The sequence below is a fragment of the Solanum dulcamara genome, chromosome 6, assembly GCF_947179165.1.
Source record: "Solanum dulcamara chromosome 6, daSolDulc1.2, whole genome shotgun sequence".
In the NCBI taxonomy this organism is placed as follows: domain Eukaryota; kingdom Viridiplantae; phylum Streptophyta; class Magnoliopsida; order Solanales; family Solanaceae; genus Solanum; species Solanum dulcamara.
Window position 1 is genome coordinate 60,509,212 of NC_077242.1, and position 11,692 is coordinate 60,520,903.

The window sequence follows — 11,692 nt, forward strand, 5'->3', positions numbered from 1 at the left end:
ACATTGCAAATCATTTATTTTTTAGTTAAATTTGATAGATTATTTTTTTGTCAAATGTTTTAATAATTTTATGACATTATATTTATAATATTAAATTTTTTGTCAGACATGTACTTCATAATGTTCATAAAAATTTTATACTTTTAGTTTTTATGATTAAATTAATTAAAATATACCGATTTAAAAAATATAAATAAATTATTTTTTATAATATTAGTTAAGAACATATATTATTAATTAATATATATCTTAAATATTTAATTTAATATAATTTATAAAGGTCCATATTTGTGTAATATAAATTTTAAATAATTAATTTTTATTTTTAAAATTTAATATAATGTTATGATTGCAGTTGTGTAACCACAAATAGTATATTAATACTAAATATTTAGGAGTGTATATTAGGGCTGGGCGTTCGGTATTCGATTCAGTATTTTCAAAGTTCGGGTTCGGTAATTCGATAATTGGTAATTCAAAGTATATACCAAATACCGAACTTTCAAACTTCGGTTCGGTAATTCGATAATCGTCAAACTTCGGTTCGGTACGGTATTCGGTAATACCATATTTTTTTAATAGTTAATATACAATAAAAATTTATCCGCATTTAATATTTACATTAACCTAAAGAATACATATCTTAACTTACATTTTTATTACTACACCATAATTAAGTAATATATGCATTTTAACTTACCGAATATCGAAATCGAAATTGCTCGTAAGCCACATTCTACGGAGGAGAAATGATACATCGTAAACAAAGAGAAAATAATTTATGAATCGATACAGAATAAAAAAAATATTACCATGTAATAAAAATAATGAAAAAGAGTGAAAACAAAAATCTCTAATATATCATACATAATTTTTATACATATGTTTTTCTTTGAATTATCCAAAAACTCTACATCACTGCACTAATTATTAATTAGTTCCTGCAAAGATATGAAAGAGTTGGAATCTTTCGTTTTCAATGTAACTACCAAACAGTTTATGTAGATAACTAACGTGGGGAATCATGCAAAGTGAAATTAGAATTCTTAATCAATTGCATAAATTTGAAATTAGAATTTATAATTTTTAGATGTACATGAATTTAAATTTTAGCAGTTATCCATAATGTACGTGTTTGAAAGTGTGCATATAGTATGCGGTAAACGTGGGAAAGTTGAAATGAAAATGGTAAGAAAAATGAAAAAATGAGATAGTTTCCTCTTACTATACTCTTTTTTTTTTTGGTAAATTTTTTTCCAGTTTTTTTTTGTAAAAAAAATAAAATAAAATAAAAATAAAAAATAAAAATAAAAAAGTTCGGTATTCGATATTTTCCGAATATCGAAATACCAAATACCGAAATATCAATTTCGGTATCAAATATCGAACTGAAATACCAAATTACCGAATACCGAAATACCAAAATAACCGGTTCCATTCGATAATTTGATTTTCGGTATTTAGTGTATATGATATTTCTTACTCTCCAAGACACTTGCTATTATTCTTCCAGTCTCCCCGTTTCTTCCTTTATTCTCACTAGATTGAGAGCTAGGGCTTTTTCTCTTTCATTCTTCAATTTCTCTGCTCGTTCGATCTCTTCGCTTACCTAAGATGGACAAATCGTCGCTCGATGTGGAGCAGCCACACTCCATGGGAACCACCATCATCGGCGTCACTTACAACGGTGGTGTCGTCCTCGGCGCCGATTCTCGCACCAGCACTGGTATTTCTTTTAGTTTTCTTGAGAAGGGTTTGATTTATTTTTTCAAATTTTGTAATGTTGCTGTGGATAAATTGATTAACTGAAAACAAAGTTTCTTTATCATAATGTTGTTGCGAATACTGAAAATAGAGATCCTTTGATTTACTTTTCAATAATATACTCTTGATGAGTAGGGTTCACTTAACCAAAAATTAAGTCTTTTTTTTGTATATGGTTTTTTATTATGAGAAGGGGTTGGTTAATTTTTTTTAGTATTAAGAACTTGTGAAAGTAAAAGCCTTTTTTTAAAGATTATCTGAGAAATATCAAATTTGTTTGTGAAAATTGTATTTTCTTCTGAATTTGTTAAAACATGTAGTAGTATTTTTAATTTGTGTAATCTAAGAACTCCATTTTGTTGGTGTTTTTTTCTTTTTGGAAATTTAGGAATGTATGTGGCGAATAGGGCTTCAGATAAGATCACTCAGCTCACTGATAATGTGTATGTTTGTCGCTCTGGATCGGTATGCTACTTTTGCTCTCTCTCTCTCTGTTTCTGTCTCTCTCTCTCTGATAGCTTAGATTATGTATTTATTCAAAAAGAGGAACCCTGGAATTGCTGTCTGTGCTGTGGCATTATTAGTCCGTTTTCCCTTTGCTCCCATAAGTTTTTTTTTCGTTATTTGGTTCAAGTATTGGCTTGTTGAGTACTGTAGATAAAAGCAATTCATGAAGTTGAATAAGGATTTTTATGGGTTTAGTATCTCCCTTCTTTTTTCTCAGTTTTGATGTTTTCGGAAGGGGTTACAATGTGGCTGAAATTTGTCAATAATGATGCCAAAACTCTATTTAATTGAATAGCATTTAAATAGCATGTTATCTTCTCTGGAATGATCGACAAATAGAATATAGAATAATAGAAATGCTAACTATGCCTGGAGATATTAGAGCGGAAACAGAAATGACATGGGTAAAAAATTCTTCGAGTTAAAAGCTTTGTAATTTTCAACATTGAGCTTTTTTTATTAACAATGCCGAAACACTTCTCTTGCAATATGCAATACTAATCCTTAAAAATCTTTTGGGGGTTTGCTCTTCCTCGAAAAGGAAAAAGGTTTTTATGGGTTTGGTTAAATTCACAGGTCAATTGTGTATTGTGTGTCCGCTTAATGTGGAATGATTTCAAGGATAGTGTTCTGAATTTTAACAAATAGCAAATGGAAATATTCATTTTTTTCTCTCTCACTCTGCATCTTATCTATTTATGACTCACTGGACATCTCTTTATTTTTTTAGAAGGTAAAGTAATTTAACTGATGAAGAGAGGGAAAAAACTCCAGTATGCAAGCGGTTACCAAAAACTAGAGAACCTGGAAATAACTGAACATCCTTTTACCTGCTTATCTTTCTATGAATTTTGGAGATCATACTCATATTATGATCTAAGTAAGCTTTCAGACGTAAATCTTATGCATTAGGTCATCAATCAGTTAATCAACCAATCAACTGGGCTTTATCCAAAACTACTTGGAGTTTGCTATATGAATATTGATCCTCTGTTTCAATTCTGGTTTGTCTTACTAGAGAAAAAATATACTGAACTTTATGAGACAATGAGACCTACAAACATGGTTCCATTAGCAGCTAGTAGCAGAAGTTATAACCACCTTTTCCGTTGTCTTGTGTATTACTATTGCATCCACTCTCTCCTAGTAAGAAAACTCAGTTTAATAAAAAATTAGATGCCATATGTGACTTTGTGATGATTGTTGATACCACTGGTGCTACTTGGTACATGATTATAGGACAATCTTAACATAGTGATGCCAAACATGTTGAAAATAAGATGGATAAGGAGGACACACAAGGTTCTCTATTGGATGATTCACAATTTGAACATTTCATGTATGATGTTGCTGTAGTTTTCTTGTATACAGATTTGATATCAGCGAATTATGCAGCTATGGATGAAAATAATTGGTTGAGGCTTGTTCATTGATTGTTCTATAGGGCTGAAAATGGGATTAAAAAATGTATTGTAATTTGTGTATTTAGTTACTTTGAGTTTGTCCTAAGTGCTTTAGGTTTGCTTAAAAATGTGAATCTTCCTGTGCAAAACCATGTTTCTTTTGTGGTCAGACAAGTATTGAAGTATATTTTTCCTTTTTGCTCCTCCCCCTTCTCACATTGAGTGGGGCATACAGAGGTAAAAGAGCACCTGTCTTAGATGTAGTTCATTACCCATTTTAATGTGAATTACATATGATGCAACCTCTGTATAAATGTCTAGATTATTAGACACCTAGGCACACATTTAAATTTGCATGTGAAATTGTTTCTCTTTTTCATTAGTTAAGAGAAGAGAAGGGATTTTACTTTTTAGCACAAATTTTCACCTTTTGATAATGTGAGGAATTTGAGTACCTAATGGGATTTGATTACATAACCAACCATGACTTGAGGTTCAAAGGCCTAAGGTAAAAAAACATTCCACTACCTCTGTGTTGTATCTGCATAAAATGAATTTCTTGGAAGTTAAATTAGGTTAACATAAATTGAGAAAATGAAAATATAGCATAGTGGGATCATATAGTGGTAGATTAAATAAAAAGAAAAGATATTATCCTTTTCTTTTATAACCGAGAAATCCTTAAGGACCAACTACTGCATGGTTTGAAACTTGGTGGATAATGGGCCCGATATATATTTTGATCTTTTAGGAGATGTTTATTGGAAATGTTTTCAGGAGATGTTTTATTGAGTCTGTCTGTGTTCCAAAACATTAGCTTCCATTTCTCTATGGTTAACAAATGGTTGATATTAATCCAACGGCATATCCAATAATTTTAGCTTATTAGACAAACAATAGAATGTGTTTTAACCGAAGTTGCTCAAACTCTCCATCTTATTAGACAAACAATAGACTGTGTTTTACCCTAAGTTGCTGAGACTCCAAAATTTTGCTGCACCCGTGTCGTATTCTCCAAAAATGCTCTATTTTTGAAGGATCCGACATGCATCCGATGACATTTTTGAAGAGTCCAAGCAGCATATAAATTTTACCTACTTCCTGGTTTAGAAAATGACCTTGGAACGTTGTGTGTTCTAAGAAGTTAAAAATGCCTTGGTGCTATGAAGTGAACTGTCAACAACTGAGTTGTTTCCATCTCATAATGTGATAGTTGATTCTCTATAGCATTCTGAGAGTCCTATCTCACATATTATTTTAATGATTGTTTTGTAGGCTGCAGATTCACAAGTTGTTTCAGACTATGTGCGCTACTTTCTACACCAACACACGTAACCCATCAACCCATCTTGTATTTTTATTCAAATGCTTACTTCCTAGATGCGACTTTTATCTTAATAACTTGCAAATGAATCTCCCCTGATAAGAGACTGTTAACTTCAGCTTCTCCATTGATTTGTTCTTTGTTGGGATTATGGAATTTGATAGTTAACCTATACAATTTTTTGATGTTTGAATGAGCATGCCAAAATTTACCCTCTCTTTACTTGTTAATTTTAGCAAAAATTAGATTATGATGAAGTGCCTTGTGCTTGCCACTTATTTAGTCGAATTATTTTCAGGGTGCACTTTCTAAGGTTGAAAGTTTTTGTGGATGCAGGATACAGCTTGGCCAGCCAGCGACTGTCAAGGTTGCGGCAAGTCTTGTTAGGCAACTATCCTATAACAATAAGGTTTGCTTCGATGAGCAGTATACTATCTCTTACTGTTTTATGTAATTTAATTTCCATCATTTTAAATTTTAAGTTTGGTATTTCTTTTTTTTTTTCTTGTCCTTTTAAAGTTGTATATAGATGGCTTGACAATTGTGGAATCTGTGGGTTTTTTTCTCTACAATGCAAGTAGTCATAGCTTTTGAAGCCAGGACAAATAGAAACAGGCTTGAAAATTGTATTGTGTTGCCGCATTTCTGATGCTCATTCTGTTGTGTAATAGAGTTGCTCTCACAATGTAACTATCTAAAAGAGAATTTCACCATATAAGAAACTTCTATAGAAAGCTGGAATCAACATTTTCTTGCTCAGGAAGTTGTGAAATTTCGGCGCATCTGTTAGGTGCAACTTTTGTGGTGTAATTTGAGGATTAAATCGCCCATATATCTAATAATTCAAATATTAAAGAGCGGTCATGTCCTAATGTGAATGTGCTAACTTTAGCTACTCAAAAGAATTGTGGTAAGCCTGCTCATTGAAAAAATGAAAAAAGGAATTTTTCAATGCTGAGCTGATGCCATTTTATATGTTGCTTTTCCACACCATCAGTATTAGGTTTTCGTTTTGATTTTAGTTATGCAGCTTCACTACATGATGTGGATGAATTAAGTAATTAACTGTCTTAATTTTTTTGAAGATCAGGTAAAGAATAATTTCATTAATTACAAGTTGTGTATCAAAAGACAATCCAGAAAAGATTCTAGTTGTTAGAACTTGCATTATCTCTATTTTTGCTTCTGAGTTATTTTACTCAGCATTGCAAATTCCTGTATCTTTTTGATGCCATTAATGATATTTTTACTTTATCCAAAAAAAAAGACAACCTAGAAAAGGCACCCATTCCTCTGTACAAATAGGAAGAACCTAATGGGTGCACCCAAAAAATAATCAAATACATGAGGCTATTGTTCAAATGTAATCCTGCTCAATTCCTTCAAAAGCTCTCCTATTTTTCTCGCCTTGCTTTTGTTTTGATCGTATATTTTCCTCTCCATACTACCACATTTAGAGGAGCAATGCTCCATGCTCTGCATTTTTCTTTTCATCTTCTAAAGCCCAGCTGAATCAAGCCCTGTCACCAATCCCTGGCAAGGTCCACAGTAATCCTAAACATCTCAGGATCTCTAAGTACAGAGACGTTTGGTGCTGTACCTTTTCCATTATGTACATTAGTTAAAGCAATGCCATATTTCTCATACAAATTATTTGCAGTTCACTGTTAACTAGTATTTAGTGTACGGAATCAAATGGTGGTGCAAGCCAGATTTTATACTTTTGTTCCTTCCTAATTTTTCTTAGTTCCATTTCGCGAGATTTTGAATGCATATCATTTGAGAAACCTAAAAACATGCGTCCTTGCAAAATGTTTTTAGTGAAGATCTTCGTATGATTATTTTATTCTTCCCCTAGCTGATTGTGTAGTTTTAAGCATATTGTACGATACATCTTTTTTTCTCCATTTCAGTGGGATTAAGTTGGAAGAATTTGTACATATATTTGTCCGTCCTGTATTTAAAATTGTAGCCGAAACAATGTTAAAAAAACCACCTTTTTAAAGTTCCATTTTCTACTTTCTTCTCGCTGAACTTTTCTAGACACAGGAGATATTTGATAGGAACTAAATCTGGAAGAGAATGTGTATGACTCTGTTTTGTTCCATGGCTTATACTCAGCTTCCTCTGTATTATTTTACCTGCAAGGCTGTAAGTGAACTTGGTTAAATGTTACTTTTGAGCTCTTTCTAACTGATTGGTGACCTCAACAATTCAGGCTATGCTTCAAACCGGAATGATTGTTGGTGGATGGGACAAATACGAAGGGGGTAAAATATATGGAATTCCTCTTGGGGGAACACTCTTGGAGCAGCCTTTTGCTATTGGAGGTTTGTTGTTAATCTGCATTCTCGTTTTTCTCATGCATCTACTTCTCAGGAGCACTTTCCTAGTTGACATTTAGATCTTTTGGTTCTTAAAAACAACTGGTATAGGTTACTTGATTGTGGTGCATGTTCCTTGAATGGCATCAACCTAATAGGTTCTGTTGTGCTATAATGGGATAATATCATGGTTATGTTGATTTTGTACAGTTGGTGTATTTGAATTGATTTAATGAAATACAAGTGTCATCATCATGTTAAGTTTGGTGGCTACAGTGATTTTAATTTCAACATTAAGTAAGAGGCTGGTGACGGAATTGGCTACAGACCAAACCCTAAGGTATGGTGATAGTGCACTGGATAGGATAAAGAAGATGATGCCTTGAAAGGCACCTAAGGGTGTTCCCTGAAAACCTTGGAGACTAGGGTTTAAATCCCTGGACAAAAAACGTTGAGTGATTTCTTTCCAGCTACCTAAGCCTTGGTGGTAGAGTTAGCTGGTATATGTGCTGGTGGGAGGTAGCTAGTACCTGGTGGATAGTTGAAATGTGCACAAGCTGGCCAAGACGCCACCCTTTAGAGAAAAAGGAGAAGATGATGCCTTGAAAGAAAATACCCTGTCTTCTAGGAGGATAAAAAGCTGATTTCATACTTGCGGTGTCATTATTGAAGTATATCATACCATTGCTTAACCTACACATTTATAGTTTCGCTTTAATGATCTGTGTTGTGCTTTCGCTGTTGATAATAAGCCTGCCCTACAATGTCCTTCAACTGCTACCCTTTAGCTGTGTACTGTTCTAATTTTTTCATTTCTCATTTCATATTACAGGGTCTGGATCTAGTTATTTGTATGGTTTCTTTGATCAAGCATGGAGGGAAGGAATGTCTCAAGAAGAAGCAGAGGTTTGCTGCTTACGGTCTTTGAAATTTCTTATTTGTAGAACATGGGTGACCATTATGGGTCATTCTTTTAAGAGAACTCTTAATTTGTTTCTGTCAAATAGACGTCCTTTTGTTAGTTTAGTATGCAGCAATTTTTTTCGAATTTTCAATTTCCAAAAAAGCCTTCTATTTCTGATGGGAAGGGAGATGCATTTTAGAGGTTATGTAAGATTAGCAGGATGTTGTTGCTTTCTAAGCTTTGTGGTTTTGTGAACTCGAAAGCTATTCAGGAAGACGATATAATTCTTTTGGCTTTGTGGTAGATATGTTCTTAGGTTCATGATTTGTGTTTGTCATACTTATCTGGTTTGGCCAATGATTGAAATTTCTTTTCATATACTTTTGCAGAAACTGGTTGTGACTGCAGTGTCTCTTGCCATTGCACGAGATGGTGCAAGTGGTGGCGTAGTACGCACTGTAACTGTGAGTATTTTATGCTTTGTGCTCATTCACAGGCCATTACATTATTAGGAAAAGTTTATTTGCTAGACCAAAGCCATATGTCGCTATTGAAGTTGAAAACCACTGATTTCTCTGCACCTTGACATAGTGTTTTGTTCAACTTAAGGTAGAACCTTGACCTTTTTATTCTTCTAAAAATTAATGTCATGTATCAACTGTATATGCATCAATTATAATAGAACCCCTCCGGCTTCATTTACCAGTGGCAATGAAGAATTATAGTTTTGACAGCTTTTTCTTTTTATAAATATATTGTGTTTTTGCCACTTACCCTAAAAATTTTACTTGGATAAAGCAATAACTAGCGTTGTGTCAGAAAGACTTGTATTCAAGAAGTATACTCAAAAGTAGAGAACCTATAATAAAATTATGGTTCTATATGGAAGGCATCTAGTCATCTATCGTAACAGGAGCCTTATGGGTGCACCAAAAGATAATAAATTAATGACATGCTTTAATATGTTGACTCACATTATACACACTACCTGTTCTATTTTAATAACACATAGCGCTTGTTTTGCTTGGTGCCTTTAATTAATGCCTGTTCTAGGCTTATGACTTTATTTTGAGATATAAGAAGCTGGTGTTTGCTTTGTTAGAGTATAATATGATGTCCACTGTATGCTTCTGAAAAGATATCTCCTTTATGTCCTGTTATGTGTGCACTGCTGCTCTCTTGCGAGCTTCACATAATACTAAAGCTTCAAGAATTGATTTGTATCCAAAAATATCATCCACTCGAGTATTGTTTTCCCGAGCACTTAGGGGCCTAGGGCAATAGTTTCTTTGTATCTTGCATCACAGAAGTCTTGGATGTTCGACAGTCCAAGCATAAATCCCTTTTATGCAGTTATTTGGTGTTTGTTTGATGTGTAAGACCAGACAATGGAGAAAATGGAACTGTTCTGTGTTCATTAGCCTTTTGTCTCTGTTCTTATGTTTCCATATGATTAAGAGTGTCTTTTTGTCTATTTTTGACAACCAGATTAACAAAGATGGAGTTAAAAGAAAGTTCTATCCGGGTGATACTCTTCCACTTTGGCATGAGGAGATAGAGGCTGTGAACTCACTACTGGATATTGTGCCTGCAGCAAGTCCAGACCCAATGGTTATCTGAGAATAGAAAATTGACTGTCAACATGTATTTCTCCCTGTTGTGGATTATTGGCCATGCCCTCCCTTTGACCTTTATATACCTTTTAAGGCCTGAGAATTCCGATTCTGTAATGTCGTATTTGCTTCAAAAATTTATTTCCTGACTATGTTTCAAAACAGGAAAAGGAAGGTTAATTGAAGTGTACTTTTCCTTTTGTAGTTGTGTGCTTTTGTTTGGGTTAAAAGAAGAGAAAGCGGTAATGAACTTTTGGACAACACTTCCCTAGTGCTAGTAGAGGCCAAACAGACATCTTTCTTTTCTTTATGGAAATGAATTGTAATTTTGGTTAGTGCTCTTTAGGTATAGACGAAATATAGTACAGCTAAGCTAGACACTAGAATTGAGTATTCCCCATATATGTAAAGCAAACTAAGTTTTGGTTCAATATCCTATTACACTGTGATGGAGGCATGACTTGAATAAGTCAATTGTATCAGCAAAAGTATATTTCTGTGTGGCAGAAACCTCTGAGGGGTAGTTTGGTAAATGGTCGCCCTCTCTACTTATCTCCACTTAGAATACTAGGCTTTTGTTTGCTACATGGTTTGAACTTGTGACATGCACTTTATACCCACCCAAGATGCTTTGTGCTACCTCCAGATGAAAGGGGGGCTCAACTGTATAAGTAACTCAGCTGCTAAATCATTGTCAGGACTTGCTACAACCATCCTCCCAAGCCTAATTTCTCTACCCTTGTATCCCTCGAGTAAAGCTACTGAAAATCACCAGATATCCATTCTATTTTAAAAAAATATAGAGAAGTGCATAGTATTGTTAGACGTTGATTTTTCAGCAAAGATGTGTTTAGGGCCAAACAGATGAAGTTTGGTGAATGATGATGGTATATGTCGACCGTCTGTTGCCACTGCTTTTGAGCTTAGACTTTCTCCTTTGGCCCTCTAATCTCTAGCCAATTCTCAGATGGGGTGGGACTGGCAAGAATTATTGACTTGTACACCTTAACTAACTTTACAAATCCCAGTAATAGGACTTGTACATCACGGCCTAACCTCAAAACACTTTCTCATTTTACAACTCTGGGTGGGTCTCCTTGTTTGGTTCGTATGAATGCTGTAGACAACTTCATTTGTTATATCAGTAAAATCACAAAACTCTCTCTTGTATCATTAAAATTATTAAACTATGTGTTAATTTTTCAAAAAAATACGATCGATTGAAAAGTCAAATTTGTGGCATCCAAAAAACAAAGATGATCAAAATTGGCATCCGTAAAGTCTGTTTCTTCACGTAAAGTGTGATAGGATATAGTGAGACTTTATCCTATTTTGTATTTACGTGTTTTAGTAATAAAACTTGTGCGAAATTTATATATTTATTTATTTCACAAGGTACTTGCTTCAAAGTCTCCTCGAATGAAAAGTCATGTTGCCAAACTTTTCTTTCATCTTCGGAGAAATACAATTCGAAGGCGCTAATTCAATTGAAACGATAAGTGATTACGATTGCGGAAAACAGAGAAAGTCGCAGATCATTTTTGAATGCTAGTGATTCTTTCACCGAAGAATTCTTCAATTTCTTTTTTGTCTTTTTGCCACCTATAATATATGAGAAAAGAAAATATGGGAAATCAATCCCTTTAAACAATGTTCATTTTGACATGATGCTCCTGTACCAAATATATAAAAATAAATGTTTAAAACGTAAAGACAACATACATGGGAGATAACGAAATCCCACTACTAAAAGCATCTTAATTTACTGACTCCTCTCTCTGAATAGATAAATACTCCTCATTAGCACAATGTCCAATGGTAACAAATTCATTAATTATACAAGATGGTTTAGG

The 11,692-nt window shown here is 33.7% G+C and overlaps 1 protein-coding gene across 1 annotated transcript; it reads left to right on the forward strand.

Annotated features, from left to right (window-relative positions):
• The first annotated feature begins 1,477 nt into the window (after positions 1 to 1,477).
• Positions 1,478 to 10,043, forward strand: LOC129891220 (proteasome subunit beta type-6-like). Its single transcript, XM_055966514.1, has 8 exons — positions 1,478 to 1,726; positions 2,153 to 2,229; positions 4,950 to 5,005; positions 5,335 to 5,407; positions 7,217 to 7,328; positions 8,155 to 8,228; positions 8,616 to 8,690; positions 9,715 to 10,043. Exons 1-8 carry the CDS (start codon positions 1,615 to 1,617, stop codon positions 9,844 to 9,846), a joined length of 711 nt encoding a protein of 236 aa, XP_055822489.1. The 5' UTR covers positions 1,478 to 1,614; the 3' UTR covers positions 9,847 to 10,043.
• The last annotated feature ends 1,649 nt before the right edge of the window (positions 10,044 to 11,692 follow it).